Here is a 19108-nt window from a genome sequence, read left to right as displayed (position 1 = left end):
AGAGCTAAAGACTTGTTTCTAATAATTAGGAAAGAAATAAGAATTAAATTCTTACCAAAAGCCAGACTCAGGGGTACCTGGGTGGCTCAGTTATTAAGCGTCTGCCTTCCGCTCAGGTCATGATCCCAGCGTTCTGGGATCGAGCCCCGCGACAGGCTCCCTGCTCAGCGGGGAGCCTGTTTCTCCCTCTCCCACTACCCCTGCTTGTGTTCCCTCTCTAGCTATGTCTCTCTGTGTCAAATAAATAAATAAAATCTTAAAAAAAAAAAAAAAAAAAAAGCTAAACTCAGAGTGCACCCAGTAGCCCCCTAGAACTGTCTCTTGGATTGAACAGACTGGGTACTCCCACCTCTTCCCCACCTCCTCCTATCCCTGCCAACCTCTCACCACCCTCTAGGCCCTCCCCTTCCATTTGCAAGTTCTGGTGGAATCATCTTCCTGGCTATCTCAGACTTCCGATTTCCGGGACCTGCAAACACCATATTTTGTGCTTAGCTCCTCGTTGCAAACCAACCATGAGTGCCCAGATCCGCCAGGATTATTCCGCCAAGGTGGAGGCTGCACTCCAGCGCCTGGTAAACCTGCATCTGCAGGCCTCCTATACCTACCGCGCTCTGCGCTTTTATTTTGAAGATAACGATGCAGCTCTGAAGGGCATGGGCCACTTCTTCGAAGAGTTGTCTGAGGAGAAGTATGAAGGTGCCCAGCGCTTCTTGAAGATGCAAAACCAGTGGAGTGGCTGCCCTCTCCTCCAGGATGAGCAGAATCTGTCCGAAGATAAGTGGCTTAGCAGCGTGGATGCTATGGAAGCCGCGATGGCCTTGGAGAAGAACCTGAACCAGGCCCTTCTGGATCTGCATGCCCTGGGTTCTGCCAACACAGATCCTCATCTCTGTGACTTTCTGGAGAGCCATTTCCTGGAAGAGATGAAACTCATCAAGAAGATGGATGACCTTCTGACCAACCTCCACAGGCTGGCTAGCCCCCAGGCCGTGCTGAGTGAGTATCTCTTCTAAAGGCTCACCCTGAAGGCCGACTAGGAGACTCCGGTGCCCAGCAGCCTTTGAGGAACCCGTCTGCCTTCCCCTGGTGTCAGAATTTCTGCCGGAGCCTCTTTCTCCACCCAGGAGGCAACTTTTTAACCATGATGAAACCTTTGTCCAAGCTGTGAGATCAAATGGAAACAAAAAAGGTCCTTTTTGCAGAGGGGTGAAAAAAAGCTAGGCTGCGGAGGGGAAAATATACAGAATACGATGAAGGATTTGTAGTATGTTTAATTCTCTAGATTTTCTTAAGAAATTGTTCCTAACTTTTGTGAATTGCCTGTGTACATCGAGGATCCGATACACTATGTTTTCTCTGTCAAGAAAAATGAACTTACCTATCCATAAAATGCATACAATTTTAGAGGTTTTAGAATTTCTCTGAAGCCATTCTTGGTACTGGACTAAACTCTATATTGTTTTAAAATTTACCTTTGGTTTTGCCTAGCAGAAGAGAGAGCTGAGTACCTTGACCATATCATATTGTGCCCACCCCCAACCCTCAAACTCATGATAAAATCGATTTTCCTGGTTTTTAAGTTCCTGTGATGCCATCTGCTATATTGAATATAATAAAAAAAAGCCCTGCGAAATTCATCTTTGTGTCTCCAATTAGGTTGCTACTGAGAACACTGATTATTATATCATACACTGACCTCTTTATGAAGCCTCTCAAGAGAAATTTCTTTCTGGTCTTAGTATTAGGAATAAGAGTTCTTCACTTGGGTAATTGGTTTGTTTTTGTTTTATGGACACTGTAAATGATGTAACTAATTAAGTTTCCTTTTCTGACTGCCTGTGTGAAAGCTTAGAGCCAAATTTGTGGTCCACCCAAAGTTAAAAGAGTAGGATTGTATAAGCATTTTTACACAAGCGTCATCTCTGATTCTGCTGTTACTAATTTCTTGGTGTATGTTATGGATTCTTTTAAGCCACCTTAAGCCCTTTCTAGAACAAGGTTGTGTATAAATAGATAAATAAACTTTAAATATGCTGATTAAAAAATGGCTCTGCAGTTCATTTCAGAGAAAAGAGAAGATAACTTTAAGGAAGCACTAACAGAGCCAGAGTGATTAGAATGGAGGCGGGTCAGATGGAGGTTAAATTCCAGAAGCCAAAAGAAGGAGAAGCAGTAAAATGTAATGTAGCATTCTTTTAAAAATGTGCTTCATTTTCCTGGTGAGTTCTTTTCTACTAAATCCATACATTTGTGTCCCACAGATAGCAATGTAATAATTACGTATTATTTTCCTTGCCCTTTGCAAAACTGGAATTATAACTTGTTCTCAAACCACAGAAGTTGAAAAAATCAATTCTTTTTCTACAGCACCTTTCCTTCCTGGAGCAGGAAGACCAAAGGCATACTACCATTTCTTTTATCTTACAAGGGTCAGAGGCATAGGAAGAATATTTTACAGAGATTGGGACAATTGTTTTGCTCAGTTAAGGAGAAAACCTTATCTTCCTGTTTTCATGCAAAGTCTTTTGATAATAAAAAAGAATATACTGGAAAAGTTATTCCTGGAGAAAGGAATTCTGCCCATTTGCTTGTAGTTGGCAGTAAGAGATATAAGGAAGCACTTAACAATTTTCAGATTTGAATTAAAACTTGGATCTCTATACTTAAAATCAAAATTATTTTCAAATTAACAATCAAAATAAACACATAAATCAGAATGAGAAAAAAATTACCTAATATTGTGAGATCATTTGAAAGACTATAAGGTAGATTATTTAGGAAGAAAGATGCAAACATTTATTCCCAAATAATAACGTTATATTTGTCATTACTTATTAGTGCTTTTAATGTCAAGAATAAGGCCATAGGAGAAAGCTTTATAAAGTCTCCCAAATAGGCTGAAATATTCTTTGGTCATCACATAATTCTTGGAAAATAGCAATTTGCAGGGCAGACAATAAATGATTCAAAGGCATATGGACAACATATTAGTTTGGCTTTTAAAAATGACTTAAGGTTCTTGGCAAGTTTATTTGTGGAAAAATAGGGAGTTGATGACATTAAAACTCTAGAGATTAATTTGGAAACAGGTCCAACAGTGATTTCCTTTATTGCTAACCAGTGTGTGTGTGTGTGTGTGTGTGTGTGTGTGTGTGTGTGTGTACTTGCATAGAGAGTTATAATAAATGATTCCCATAGGCTATGACGAAATTCCTTATACCAGGGGGGTGTGGGTGGCTCAGTCAGTTAAGCATCTGCCTTTGGCTCAGGTCATGATCCCAGTGGGGAGTTTGCTTCTCCCTCTCCCTCAGCCCCCCCTCCCCCCCCCCCCCCCCCGCTCATGCCCTCTCTTTCTCTCTTTCTCTCTCAAATAAATAAAATCATTAAAAAGAAGAAGAAGTATGAGGCCTAGGAGATAAAGGTCTCCTGCAAGTGGCTACAGACACTCTCTGCCAGAGCTAAAGTGTTCAGTTTCTTGTCCCAGTACTTGCAGTTTTCATGTAGCTTCCCTTCCCTGCAAGGCCTTTCATACCCCTCTTCACCAAATCAAACTCAGTCTACCTTTCAGCCTTATTTAAATCTGCCTTCTTCTGTGAAATCTTTCCTGATGAACCTGATCTATTCATCTGGCAAGGATTCATCTTCTTTTAGTTGTTTTGTGATACCCACTAGATTATAGGGGAGTTGGGATCTGAAATACAGGTAGCATGGTGGTTGAACAATGGGCTCTAGGCCAGAATGCCTGTGTTCCAATCCTGCCTCCACTCTGACTCATCATGGTCTAGTCTTTTCACCTTTCTTGGTCCCAGCTTCCTGATCTGACAAACTAGACAGGATTATAATAAGGATAATACTATTCAACTCATAGATTTTAGGGAGGATTAAATAGGATGAACCATATAAAATCTCTACGATGTGGCTCAGCACATGCTAAATGCACAATAATTATTAGCTATCTTTATCAAGTGACTTTGTATATGAGCAGAGCTTCATAAAGAGCTACGATAGTAACATCTCAAAATAAGTTTGCTTCTCAGTTTTAGAAAAATAGACAACTGTAGATTCTAGAATCTTCCTTAATGATCACTCCTCCCTCTAAATAGGCCCTATGTATAGAAGTAAAATGTAGGGATTTTCTCATTTCTTGGATGTGATGTTTAGTGGGTAAGAGGGGAAAAAAAATGAAGGAGGACCATTCTCTCTTCAGCCAAATAAGCGAAGTCACCTTATTTAGGATCTGGGATTAATTGTTTTAATTACCGCACTGCTAAAAGCAGGCATGACAGCATTTTAACCTTTCTCTCAGGAAGGACAAGCCACACAAAGGGGTCATTTCAGAGCTGAAACTAATTAGCCACTGGCTGCTACACTTTGCATAGTTTCCAATTCTTGGGAGTCTTCTCTGCCCACTCTTAACCCACACATCCTCCTCCTTCCAGTTCATGGTAGCCTTGGATATTCAGCATGAGGGAGCAGAGACTGAATAGGCACAGTCAAAACCCCAGGCATCACTGAGGCCTTGAACTTCTCCTTTATTGTAGGGCCTGTTTAAAGCTCTGGTTTTGGGGGAACTGTGCAGTTGACTGTTTCTCTCCAGAGAGATGTATAATCTTAAAGGGCTGGGCTAAAAATGCTACTTATTTAGAAGAGGGAAACCTTTTTACTGCATTCATGTCATGTTATTTATCTCCCTAAGCCATTTATCCACCTTGATGAATAATTTACTCCTCATAATAATAATGAAGCAGGCACTAACACATGAGGAATTGGGGAGGGGGCCACAAATTGGGAAAGAGTTTTGAATTAATAAAAGGTTTCAGCTAAGTATAAATTCTTCAGGAAGCAGACATCCTCCTCAGGATTTTAGCAATTCTGATGGCTAAATTAGGGATCGTAAGAGGAAGCAGAGAGAAGTCTGCATTTCACCAGGAGACCTCAGAGGTCCTCCACCTGCACAAGGTGTCCAGTCAAAGTGTGGGAGATGTGGGTAGAGGTGACTATGCTGGGATTTAAAATCAAGCACAGGTGCCTGCTAAAAATTCATACCCTGACATGGAACACTGCATCAAAAACTAATGATGTAATATATGGTGATTAACATAACATATTTTAAAAAAAAGGAAAAAAAATTCATACCCTGAATCTAATAATGAGAGAACATCAGACAGATCTGAATTGAGGGGCATTCTACAAAACAACTTGCTTGTAATTCTCAAAAACATGAAGGCCAAGAAAGGCAGAGAAAGACTGAGGAATTGTCCCAGGTTAAAGAACTAAAATGCATAACAACTAAATGCATGCCCCTGGGTCGGGTCTGTGTAGGGGAAAAAAAAAAAAAAACAATGAAGACGTTAAGATAATTTATAAAATTTTAATTCGATGTGGTATTATATCAACACTAAATTTCCTGGGGTGCCTGGGTGGCTCAGTCATTAAGCATCTGCCTTCGGCTCAGGTCATGATCCCAGGGTCCTGGGATCGAACCCCGCATCAGGCTTCCTGCTCAGTGGGAAGCCTGCTTCTCCCTCTCCTACAACCCCTGCTGTGTTCCCTCTCTTGCTATGTCTCTCTCTGTCAAATAAATAAATAAAATCTTTAAAAAAATTTAAATTTCCTGATTTGAGTAATTGAATGGTAGTTAGGTAGCAGAATGTTTTTCCTTTTAGAAAATACACACTATAAAGTATTTAGGGGTGGCTGGGTCCAATTTCTCCAAGTTGCATATAGTTAACAAAAACAATTGGTGAGTCTGTATGAGGGGTAAACTGATGTTACAATGTTTCTGTAAGTTTGGGGCACCTGGGTGGCTCAGTCGTTAAGTGTCTGCCTTCGGCTCAGGTCATGATCCCAGAGTCCTGGGATCAAGCCCCGCATCGGGCTCCCTGCTCCGCAGGAAGCCTGCTTCTCCTTTCCCCTCTGCCCCTGCTTGTGTTCCCTCTCTTGCTGTGTCTCTCTCTGTCAAATAAATAAATAAAATCTTAAAAAAAAAAACACGTTTCTGTAAGTTTGGAATTGTATCTAAATAAGTCCCACAAAAGCCAATCACAGGTAATTTAGTCCTGTAACTACTGCATCTAGCATAGTAACTAACTTACACTAAGAGCTCAAAAGTAATTTGTTGAATAAATATGTAACAGCTTTCAAATGACCCTGTGAACTTAGATTTCTAGTCTCAGGGCTTCATAAACAATTTAACTACCAGAAAATTCCAAATTCGTTTTTTCTTCCTGAATATAAATTATATACTTACATATTTCTTATCTAACCCTCATCCCCAAAAAGGATGTCAACAATTTTTTTAAAGAGAGTGGCCAGAACAGGGAGGCAAGGAAAAGGAAATCCTATCATTTTATCACTACACGAGTGATAGCGCTGCTGGATTGAGTATTTTAATTTTTCAGACCTTATGGTTTTATATCTTCAAAGGAGAATCTGTGCTACTTGCTTTTCTGGCGAAAAAATCTTTCGTTCAGCTATTATATGCCTTTAGTACTATGCAGAGCCTCAGGATTTAAAACTCCTGTCAGCCTGAAAGGTCACTGAGCAGGATGGAAGATTCAGTTTTTCATTTTTATTCCCTACTTTTCAGTTCTCATTCCACACTTGTGAATACTATCAGTACCTGTACTTAGAGCCTTTCTTTCGGGCCTTCTTTCCCACTCATCATCACAAACAAAGAGCATTCCCTGATGTTCAAAACATACCTGAGGTTTATAACTGGGCCTCAGTATTATTACAAGCTGGTCAAATGATGTTCACAGGCAGGCCATTTTGTTCTGTTGGATATAAACAATCTCACAGAATACCAAACTGAGATAAAGTTACTCTGCAATCATCATAAAATGAAATAAAATGAGGAGGTCATTTCATAATTTTGTCTAAGCACAGACAAAATCAGTGACCATACCTTCACAAAATAATCATAGCATTGCCCATGCTTTCTGACAGCATCTAATCTAGAGCAAATCTCTGTTTCCTTTGTTCCTCCCAAAATCATCTATCATAAGCCCAAATCTTATCATAGTCTCTTTTAAACATACTCTTAGTGAGAACCCAAAGTCCTTCATGATGTGTGTTTTCTTTCTGCAATGAGTAAAATTCCAATTTGTTTAACTACAGGTGTGTTTTTTATTTTGATTTTTTAAAAAAATATTGTTTAAGTATAGTTGATATACAATGTCGTATTCATTTCAGTTGCACTAGTGATTCAATAATTCTATACGTTATGCAGTGCTCACCACAATAGGTATAGTTACCATCTGTCACGATACAACACTATTATAATATTATTGACCATATTCCCTATGCTGTACTTTTCATTCATGTGACTTATTTATTTTATAACTGGAAGTTTGTACCTCTTAATCCCCTTGACCTATTTTGCCCATTCCTCACCTATTTCCCCCCTGGCAACCATCAGTTTCTTCTCTATTTATGAGTCTGCTTCTGTTTTTGTTTGTTTGTTTTTTTAAGTTCTACAGTGAAATCGTATGGTATTTGTGTTCTCTGTCTTACTTATTTCACTTAGGATAATGCCCTCTAGGTCCATCCATGTTGTTGTAAATGGCAAGATCTTGTTATTTTTATGACTGAGTAATATTTCAGTGTGTGTGGGGGGGGGAGGTGTACACATCTTCTTTATCCATCCATCTATCAATGGACACTGAGATTGCTTCCATATCTTGTCTATTGTAAATGGTGCTGCAATGAACATAAGGGTGCATATAGCTTTTCAAAAGTAGTGTTTTCATGATTTCTTAATGTTTTGAGGAACCTCTGTACTGATTTTCCACAATGGTTGCACCAACTTGCATTGTGCATGGGGGTTCGCAACAGTCAACAAGGGTTCCTTTTTTTCCACATCCTTGCCAATACCTGTATCCTGTCTTTTTGATTCTCATCATTCTGATGGGTGTAAGATGCTATCTAATTGTTTTTGATTTGCATTTCCCTGATGATTAGTGATGTTGAGCAACTTTTCATGTGTCTGTTAGCCATCTGTATGTCTTCTCTGGAAAAATGTCCATTCAGGTCTTCTGCACATTTTTAAACTGGATTATTCTCTTTTTCTGGTATTGAGTTGTTTAAGTTCTTTATATTTTTGATATTAATCCATTAGCAGATTTATCATTTGCAGTAATCTTCCCTCATTCAGTAAGTTGACTTGTTGTTTTGCTGATAGTTTCCTTTGCTGTGCAAAAACTTTTTATTTTGGTGTAGTCCCACTAGTTTATTTTTGCTTTTGTTTCTCTTGCCTCAGGACACATATCCAAAATATGTTGCTAAGGCCAACATCAAAGACACTACTGCTTATATTTTCTTTCAGAAGTTTTATAGTTTCAGGTCTCACATTTAGGTCTTCAGTTCATTTTGAGTTGATTTTTGTGTATGGTGTTTGAAAGTGGTCCAATTTCATTCTTTTACATGTAGCTGTCCAGTTTTCCCAGCACCATTTATTGAAGAGACTATCTTTTCCGTATTGTATATTCTTGCCTCCTTTGTCATAGATTAGTTGACCATATAAGTGTGGGTTTATTTCTGGGTTCTCTATCCTGTTCCGTTGACCTATGTGTCTATTTTTGTGCAAGTACTACAGATGTATTTTTGGTCATCTTTGCCTGAAGGGCAATGACACCTCTATTCTGGAGGAATATTCTCTATTCAATATAAAATATTTGAGAGGTATTATTAGAAGTGTCCAAAGCAGGTATGTCCAGCCTCTTGTTTCACATAATCAGGAAGTATTTATTGGTCATGTTTGTTTACGCATTCAAAAAATATTTGTTGAGCATTTACTCCATACCAGGCACTGAACTAAGTGCTGCAGTTAAAGAAATGTATGATAGAGTTTACTTCCTCAATGAGCTCACACTCTGGCAGTCAAAACTAACACATAAAAATATAACTTCAGTACAGTGTGATAAATTGTGTCGTAGAGGTGAGAGCCAGGTAGTGGTTTGCAAAAGAGGACAGGATTACTCTACTTGGGTGGAACATGGAACACTTTTATGAAAGAAGAGTTACTTAGCTCATCTTGAAAGAGGATCGGTGTTGACAAGGGAATAAAAGATGTTCTAGGCACTTGAGGTAAATGGAATGACTGGAGTGCCTGAAATGAGAGAGTGGCCACAAAGAGAAGTCTGGAGAGAACATTTGGGCAAGGCCTAGGTCATGGTGGGCTTAATGGATTTAATCTTGCAGTAGCAAGGAGCTGGCCAGAATTTATGGAGGAAGCAATACAAAGATAAGCTTTGGCCCGTGCATTCAGAGTTTCCATGCCTGCTAGTGAATGAAACTCACACATAAAAACAATCACAAGCAATATAGAATCAAAGAACCCACATCCTCTTCATCTACCCTGGAAATTGCTTGTAAATCGTTCCCATACAACCCCTTGCCAAAGGGCACTCAGGCCACCGGGAGCACACTTGCTCTGTATGTGGGAGAGTGCAGAAGTGCCCGGAGTTAACTCTCACCCCTTTCCTCACTGTGACCTTGAACTGATAAGGGATGGAAATTAGCATATAAATATCTCCGTGTCCTCAGCTCTCAGTAGGACAATCCTGAGGCATGTTTTACAAAGTATCTCAGGAAGTACACAGTGAGATGGAGACCTGGGTTTCCCACAACAGTAACCCTTTCCTTCCTTCTTCACTGTGCTTCTGGAGATCACACCTTTTCTCCCAACAAACTACCTGTACCCAGACCTTTGCTCAGGGTCTGCTTTTTCACAACCACAAACTAAGACAAAAATGAAGGAATAACTCATGTATTATAGTCTCTATTAGCTCTAGGAAGTCCTGGAAAACCCCATTATTTTCTATTTTTATCCTCCAACCAGTATGCCTCACTCTTCTGCCCCCACTACCTTGCTCCATATATTGCTCATTACCTTGCCCCTAGATAACAGATAACATGAGTGTATCCTCATGGTATTGATGGCTCTGGGGGACACAGCCTGGAAAGCTCTGACTCCCATGCAAAACTGCTGCTCTTTTTCTGATCTCAGCTAGGGAAATGAGTTGGCTGCCTTTCAACTTCCAGATAAATTGTCACATTGGGGGGGGGGCGGGCACTGAGACCATTACCGGCCACTGTAACTTCCTAAATATTCATAAGTACAACAGCTGGGGCTCAGTAAACACATTTTTCCAGACAGTGGTCACTTGGAATTCTCTGAGTAATGACAACCTTAGTATTGGAATCAACTATAAATTTACTCATCTAAACATCCAGATCATGGACACACTGAGACTTGAGAACATTTGAGCCTATTTCTCTGAAGCAAATATTAACGAGCTGGATTTCTATTCTTGAGTCAGCTCACATTCCAATTATTATTAGCTGCTTACATCAGTAAACTTGTATTTAGCATGACACCTGTTGCAAAGAGGAGCATGTTTCTTTATGCATGTAAAAACAATTTAAATCTCTAGGAGCAGTCAAAATTTGACATTAAATCTGTTCCTATAACAGTATTGACTGGAAAATCTTTTGTGGCATGAAGGGATAGAGTGAGAAGTAAAACCGAAAAAACAAATTGGAATATGATGCCTTTTGAAATGACTGGCCCAAAGCTAGTAAGAACTTTTAAGGTATATATTAAAAAATAGAATTTAGTAAATTAGCAGATTATAAAATCAACACATAAAAATCAATAATGGGAATGGTGGTTAAATGGGTATATACTTTTATTAAAACTCATTGAACTATACACTTAAAACCTGCACATGTTGTTGCATGTAAATTATACCTCAATAAAGTTTATTAAAATTAATAAACTTGAAATATATCAATGGTAACATGTTAAAAATATAATGGAAGTGAAAACCCATTTAAAACAGCAAAGAATAACTGGAAGCCTGCATCACTTGAAATTAATGTAATGTGTGTCAACTACTCAAATAAAAAAAGAAAAATAAATAAAAACAGCAGAGAATAAGCCAAAATAAAATATAATTCCTAGGTGAAAATTATTTTTAAAAGTCTAAAATCTGTATGAGAAAAATTGTAACACACTTCTGAAATACACAAAAATACACATGAAAAAATAAAAAAGCATACTGTGTTCTGGGTTAGGAAAACTTACTGACACTAAGTTGTCAATTCATCTTAAGTTAACTTCTAAGTTTTCATACTGACTGAATATTTAATAGTATTAAAGAATTGTTAGTTTTTTTATGATAGTGATACTGCAATTACATTAAAAAGAATTCTTGTCTTTTAGAGAGACACTTTGAAATATTTATGAATAAAATAAAATAATTTTATTATTGAATAAAATATTTATTATGAATAAAATAATATGATTATATGCTTCAAAAAAAATCTAGTGGTAGAGAGAGGGGAGAAGTAGTTTAGAGTATACATGAATCAAGATGGCCGTGTGTTGATAACTGTTGAAACTTTGTGATGGTATAAGGGGGTTCATTATACTACTGTTCTTACTTTCCTATATGTTTTTAAATTTTGAGATTAAAGAGTTAAAGTATAAGGTAATCTGTTTTTAAATAAATCAAATTCTATTTACAGATATCATTATAATTTTCCACTTTCTCCTTTTAGAATAATTGATCAAACAAACAAAACCTGAAAATATAAACCAGTGTTTCCCCAGACCAAAATGAAAGGAAAGAAAGAGAGAAAGGAAAAAGGAAGGGAGGGAGGGTGAGATGGAGGGACAGAAGGAGGGAGAGAGAGGGAAGAAAGAATATATATATATCATATATATAAATATATGATTAAGTAAAGTTAGAAAAATTGCAGATTTTTTTTGTTTTTATTTTTTGTCATTTTTATTTTTATTGAAGTATAGTTGACACACAGTGTTACATTAGTTTCAGGTGTACAACATAATAGTTTAACAATTTTATATGTTATGCTATGCTCTCCATGAATGTAGTTACCATCTATCACCATACCACACTATTACAATATTATTGACTGTATTCCTTATGCTGTACCCTTTATCCCTGTGACTTACTCATTCCATAACTGGAAGCCTATTCCCCCCACTCCTCTTTACCTATTTTGTCCATCCCCCCACACCCCCCACCCCCCAGCAACCACCAGTTTGTTCACTATGTTTAAGAGTCTGTTTCTGCTTTTTGTTTGTTTGTTCATTTGTTTTTTAGATTCCACATATAAGTGAAATCATATGTTATTTGTCTTTTTCTGTCTGACTTATTTCACTTAGCATAATACTCTAGGTTCATCTGTGTTGTTATAAATGGCAAGATCTCATCCTTTTTTATGGCCAATATTTAATTGTGTATATATATATATATCAATCACATTTTCTATCATCTATCAATTCATCTATCATTTATTCATCTATCAATGGACACTTGCATTGCTTCCATATCTTCTTTATTGTAAATAACACTACAATAAACAGGGGTTCATAAATCTTTCCAAATTAGTGTTTTTGTTTTCTTTGGGTAAATACCCAGTAGTGGAATTACTGGATCACATGGTATTTCTATTTTTAATTTTTAGAAGAACCTCCATACTATTTTCCATAGTGACTACACCAATTTGCATTCCCACCAACAGTGCATAAGGGTTCCCTTTTCTCCACATCCTTGCCAACACTTGTCATTTCTTGTCTTTTTGATTCTAGTCATTCTGACAGGTGTAAGGTGATAGTGTGGTTTTGATTTGCATTTCCCTGATGATTAGAGATGTTGAGCACTTTTCATGTGTCTGTTGGCCATCTGGATATCTTCTTTGGAAAAATACCTATTCAGGCCCTCTGCCCATTTTTAATCAGATTATTTGCTTTTTTGGTGTTGAGTTATAAGTTCTTTATATTTTTTTGATATTAACTTCTTATCATAAATATCATGTGCAAATATTATCTTCTCCCATTCAGTAGGTTGCCTTTTCATTTTGTTGGTGGTTTCCTCCACTGAGCAAAAGCTTTTTATTTTGGTATAGTGCCAATAGTCTATTTTTGCTTTTGTTTCCCTTGCCTGAGGAGACATAGCTAGAAAAATGTTGTGACAGCCAATATTGCAGGTATTTTCTTACTCTTGTAGATTCACAGTATGCATTAGCCAGTGATTCTTAATCAGGTGAACATCAGAACTATCCAGAGATTGATGGGTTTTTTTTTTCTTATTCCCTAGATCTGCGTGGAGCCTAATCATCTGTAGTTTTTAAAAGTTCCCCAGGTGATTCTAATGTGTGTGTGTATATATATATATATATATATATATATTTTTTTTTTTTTTTTTTTAAGATTTTATTTATTTGACACAGAGAGAGTGACAGCGAGAGAGGGAACACAAGCAGGGGGAGTGGGAGAGGGAGAAGCAGGCTCCCCACGGAGCAGGGAGCCCGATGCGGGGCCCGATCCCAGGACCCTGGGATCATGACCTGAGCTGAAAGCAGACGTTTAATGACTGAGCCACCCAGGCGCCCCTAATGTATGTTTTTGAGAGTCACTGTGAGCATATAAAATGCCTAGAAAACTTCTGCAATCAAGAAACTTGTTTGATATTGCTTACCTTGATATTTCCCAAACTTATAAGACCAAGGAACCCTTTTACCATATAACACCTGTTTAGATCTACCCAAACCAGTATCAGTAACAGGCAGCAAAATGCAAGTTGAGGCTTCCTTGAAGGCTATCTAAACAGTCAAGGTTTGAATTGGATTACCTCTCAGACATCTTATGGCTGTAAAATTTACAGACTGTAAGGCCCAGATCTCTAGGGATGAAAAGTGACTACCAACATAATTAAGTTGTGCCTTTGTATCTAGCCAAATAATTCCATTAATCAATAATATACTTATAATTTAAATGTGTTCTTAGTCCATATTTTTGACAGTTTTCTGTCTTCCAAACCCACTCCCGTATCTCATCCCCCACCTTTCAGCTCCAAAACTTCGCCTGAGTAAGATCAGTAAAATTTTTCCAATGTCTTTATCACTCTTTAGTGGAAGAAATAGAAATTGTGGCACTACCTTAAAAAATAGGCCCTGCCATTTATAGCTTTCACAGAGAAAGTTGAAGAAAATTGCTTTATATTGACACCCCTCCCAATTAAAAAACAAATGTCATTGGGAGCAGAGCCCCTTGGGAATTAATGGTTGTTGCTAGGGGTGACCAACCATTCTGGCTTGCCAGGAACTGAGCTGTTTCCTGGGACACAGGATGTTCAGTGCTAAAATGAGAACAATCTCAGACAAATCAGGACAGTTGTTGTCAGCCACTTAAAGGATAAAGAAAAGGATGGAGAGGGTGTGTATTTTCCCCCATGGGTCATTATGCAATTGCCTTTATGTTCTGGACTTTTTCTCCTCCTACCATCATCGTGGCTAGCTGTGCCTCAATGTGATCCATTCCATTTTATTACCTCATCTTGCTGTGAAAGTTGGAGGGCTGCATATTTTTCAATTTTACTTCTATCTTTTCTACATTTTAATTTGTCATCCCATGGCAACAAGAGGAATAAAGAGTTGGAGAAAGCATCCTTGGCCGATATCCATTTCCATGACAGCTGTGCTATATGTGGGTGGAGATGCAGGGGCAGAGACAGACATATGTTGGGAAACATGATGTTGACTGGGAGATGCTGAACATAACTTTGCTTATCATGGTGCAAGAAGACAGCTGGTGCCTGATTTGCATCACCCCTTATTGATTGATTGATTGAAATAAGCACCAAACCAAACACTTATTGTGGATGCATTAAAAAATTCTTTACCCAATCCTCAGTCATAATTTATTTGTTGTTTACTTGGTTCTAAGGATACCAAGTATCAGTCACACTGGAAAGGTAATGCTTTTCAAGCGGTTTATTGCCACCACCCCAAGCTTTGCCCCCTAGCTAAGTTTACTGGACTGTAAAATCACCTGAGGTGATAGATTATCGGTTAGCATTTCCTTTGGTGAGTTGCTGAGCCAGAAGTTGCAAGTGTTACACAGAATAGTAAGACTGACTCCTTCTCTGCTTTCTGGGCAGCAGGTTTTAAAAACACTTTTTAACACCACACGTGTATTATCTCCCAGTTTCTGGGAGTCAGGAATCCAGGCACAGCTTGGCTGAGCCCTCTGGCTCAGGATCTCTCATGAACTGCAATCAAGATGTGGACTGTCGTTGTAGTCTCACTGGGGAAGGATTCACTTCCAAGCTCACTCTTGTGGTTGTCAGCAAGATGCAGTTTCTTGCAGGTGTTTGGATGAGGGCCTCAGTTCCTTGCTGGCTCTTGATGGAGGCCATCCTGAATTCCTTGCAGCACGGGCCTCCCCAGCATGAGAGCTTGTTTCATCAAAGCCAACAAGGGGGCCTGTTAGCAAGAGGGAAGTGACAGTCTAAAATAACTAATCATGGACGTATCATCTCGTCACTTATGCCATATTATATTTGTTAGAGGCAAATCACTAGGTCCTGTCACACTGAAGGGGAAGGGATTAATATGGGTGTGAATACCAGGAGGGAGGAATCATGGGGAGCCACTTTAGATATATACCTTCCATTTAGTAGTTTTGGAAGGAGCATAGCAAAATGATTGACTGAGCTGCCTCTGAATCCTTATTTGTATTTCTGATATTGCCACCTGCTAGCTATATAGCCTTGAAAAAGTAACTTCTTGAACTTTAGTTTCTTCATCTGTTAATTCAGAAGAATAATAGTACTTAGCTCTCAGAGTGGTTGTGAGGGTTAAATTTAAATGAAATTACTTACAGGCACATGTAGCGTGGTTCCTGGCATGCGGTAGGTACTTAAAAAGGTTACTTGTCTTAGCCAGGCCTCCCTGGCAGCACCCTAAGAGATGGGCCGATGGGTTAGGGAGCAGGGAAGGAGAAGAAGACAAGCAAGGATAGAATCTCAGCAAAGATCCTACAAGGGGCAAATTTAGCCTGATCCTGCAAGGAATTCTTCTTTTTTTTTTTTTTTCCCCTGCAAGGAATTCTTAGTGTGAGTTAGCCTTCTAAGTTGTATCATCTTGAGGTCGGGCAGCTGTGCTTTCATAGTCCTATGATCTATATCCACTGGTTAACAACTGCCCACCTCAGGGTAGAGTGGGAGGATAGAGACTCCCAGCATTAGCCATCTGACCTTGTGGGCAAAGTGGCTCCAATAGGCGGAGGGCAACTCTCTGAAGAAGAGCCACCACACGTGCTGGCCTGGCAATTCCAAGAACACTAATGTTGGTGGAGGAAGGGCTCATAATAATAAAAAGGCCAAAAGGGATCTGGGGAGCACAGATATATTGTCCAATATATTACCCAATTAGAAAACGGAGGTTCCAGTCTGAGTACGGGGATGAGACAAGTTCACAGAAAACTGTAATTAGAGGCAAGATGTAATAATTGACATAAATGAAGTTTCAGATTGGGTCTTGGAAAAAGTTTCAACCAAATCTTTATAAGAGAAGATGGAAGAGAAGGCATCCAAAGTGATATTGAATATTGGTTAGGATTTTACAAGTAGAGATGAGGCAAGTGGTATGAATGAAGGCATAGAGAATCTAGGGACAGGTATAGGGTACAACAAGTAATTCAGTTTTCTTGTAGTGTACAGTAGGAGTGGGTGGGGGGGGAGCCAGGCATAGATGAGTTGGGAATATATCACAAAGAAGCCTGAATGTAGGGACAATAAATTTGCACTTAATTGAGAAGGAATTAGGGAGCTATTGAAGGCTTTTGAGCAAGCAAATGACCATTGCTCTAGTTTTGGAAATTAATTTGACCTGCTGAATATGATGGAGTGAAAAAAGAAGGGTAGGGGAAGAGAAATTAAAAGCTTATTACAAAAGACAATATGAATGATTGTGAGGATTGAGAGTAAGGGCAGTAGTGTTAAGAATGGAGTATAGGGTGTTAGAAAGTAGTCCAATTTCATTCTTTTATATGTAACTGTCCAGTTTTCCTAGCACCATTTATTGAAAAGACTCTCTTTTCCTCCACTGTATGTACTTTGTCCTAGATTAATTGACCATATAAGCATAAGTTTATTTTTGGGCTCTCTATTCTGTTCCATTGATCTATGTAGTTTTTTTGTGTGTGCATGCCAGGATTATACTGTTTTGAACACTACAGCTTTGGAATCTAAAAAAAAAAAAAAAGAATAAAGAAAAAGCAGAATCAGACCTATAAATACAGAGAACACACTGATTGTTGCCAGAGGGGAGGGGGTAGGAGAGTTAGGTGAAGGGGAGTGGGAGATACAGGCCTCCAGTTATGGAATGAGTAAGTCATAGGAATAAAAGGTACAGCATGAGGAATATAGTCAATGGTATTGTAATAACGATGTAATGGGACAGATGGGAGCTACACTTGTGGTGAGCATAGCATAATGTGTAAACTTGTCAAATCACCAAGTTGTACACCTGAAATTAATGTAACATTTTGTGTCAGCTATACTCAAAAAAAAAAAAAAAAACACAAATGGAGAAGAAGGGGGAAAATGGAGTATAAGGGGCAGATGCAGATGTGGCAAAAGCAGAGAGCCATAGATTTCCTAATTGATTAGATATAGTGAGGAACAAAGAACAGGCTTCCAGCCTTTGGGAAAGGAGATAATTCGTGGGAGAACATAATGAATTTATCTTTGGATCTTTTGAATTTGAGATGTTGTTGAATTATCCCAGGAGTGACGTCCATCAGGAAGTTGTGAACATAGGAATAGAGCTTGAAGAAATAAATGAATTGAGACATAGGTTTGGTAAGATGAAACCACAGACATTGATGAACTCATCAAGGTGCAGGAGTGAGGATGACAAGTCTTAGGAAGCCTTTAAGAGCAAGAGGAGGAAGAAAATCAGTGCAGAAGACAGAGAAGAAGCATCCAGAAGTGGAACAAAGAGGCTTTTGTATCATAAAAGTCAGGAGAAGAGAGAGACTCAAGGAGAACAAGATGAAAAGATGGAAAGAGATGGAGAGGAATGGGGAAAAGGAGACAGCAATGAGTGACAATTAACAAGTCATCTGTGACATTGGTGAGTGGTTTTAGTGGGGCGGCAAAACTGGAATCTACATTTGAAGGGGATAAACAATGAGCAGATTATGAGAATAATTTTTTTCAAGAAGTTTGATTGCAATGAGTTTGGCAGCTTGTGGGAGGTAGGATATAATTATTTTTAATACCGGCTAGAACCTAAAAATGTAAGCAAAAGGAAGGAACAGTAAAACGGAAGTAATTAAAAATATAAATTGATGGAGCTAGATCTAAAGTGTCACCAGAAGAGATTGAGGTCAAGAGAATATAAGTATTCTTCCTGTCTTTGCAGGCCCTGGTCAGGTAAATAAACTCATTCATTACAGCTTCCTATGGTTGATGTAGTTATCATCCTCCCCCCATTCCCTTTAAGCTTAGAATCTTTCAAATTGTTACTCAAATAATGTCTCTAGTAAAGTGTCTAATTTCAGATGAAGCTTGCCATTTGGAAGAGCAATTTGCAAAAGATGACTGTATCAGGGTGAGGAATGCTCACAAATCCACCCACCATACTCATCATTATGGAGGAGAGCAATCATCCTAAAACAAAATGCAATTTCCACATCTAATTTTTGGTTTCTGTGTTAACTAAAGGTTACACAAGCACACGATAAAATATCTTCAACTGAACTTTATGTGCTAGTCACTCTTGATACTTTTAAAGGTAAGGATTTGAGGAAAGTTTGTTAGTCAAAAGCTGTAAATAGAACAAGAAAGAAAAGAATCTTAAAACTAGTCACTATGTGATTTTTATCTTCAATATATTTTTGGTTTTATTGTTTGGATTTCTTTTCTCAGACCCCAGGAGAAGGGATCTGTGGTTCTAAAATGGGCTGGGAATGAAAAAAGTAAAACTATCTCTGTGACAGTAGGAGAATTTTTCCAGAGTATCATCCTGGATTACAAACAAGAAATTTAGCTTCTTAGATGCAGCAAGGTGCCATTGTCACAGTGTTTCCCTGTTAAGGGCGTAGCAATTGTGGTGGTGGTGGTGACCTGTGAAAGGCGTGCAAAGCCATGCTGCACTGTGTAGCCATTTTCCTCCTGCTAGATTTATATATGCTATGCTTAACAAACTTGGAATTAATTTAGCCATATGGTATCGTCATGAGGTGGTTTCTTTTCACCAATCTGTAGCCCACAAGAAGAAAACC

The 19108-nt window shown here is 38.5% G+C and overlaps 1 protein-coding gene across 1 annotated transcript; it reads left to right on the top strand.

Moving 5' to 3' along the window:
• Window positions 1-515: 515 nt before the first annotated feature.
• Window positions 516-1081, top strand: LOC118008871 (ferritin light chain-like). Its single transcript, XM_035002723.1, has one exon. It carries the CDS (start codon window positions 516-518, stop codon window positions 1014-1016), a length of 501 nt encoding a protein of 166 aa, XP_034858614.1. The 3' UTR covers window positions 1017-1081.
• Window positions 1082-19108: the final 18027 nt, after the last annotated feature.

This window comes from Mirounga leonina, unplaced genomic scaffold, assembly GCF_011800145.1.
Source record: "Mirounga leonina isolate KUSES-001 unplaced genomic scaffold, KU_Mleo_1.0 Mir_101609, whole genome shotgun sequence".
Taxonomy (NCBI): domain Eukaryota; kingdom Metazoa; phylum Chordata; class Mammalia; order Carnivora; family Phocidae; genus Mirounga; species Mirounga leonina.
This window is presented reverse-complemented; position numbering and strand designations above follow the sequence as displayed.

Excerpts from the sequence above, each read along its gene's own strand:
- LOC118008871 (XM_035002723.1), top strand. The coding sequence starts at position 516 with ATGAGTGCCCAGATCCGCCAGGATTATTCCGCCAAGGTGGAGGCTGCA.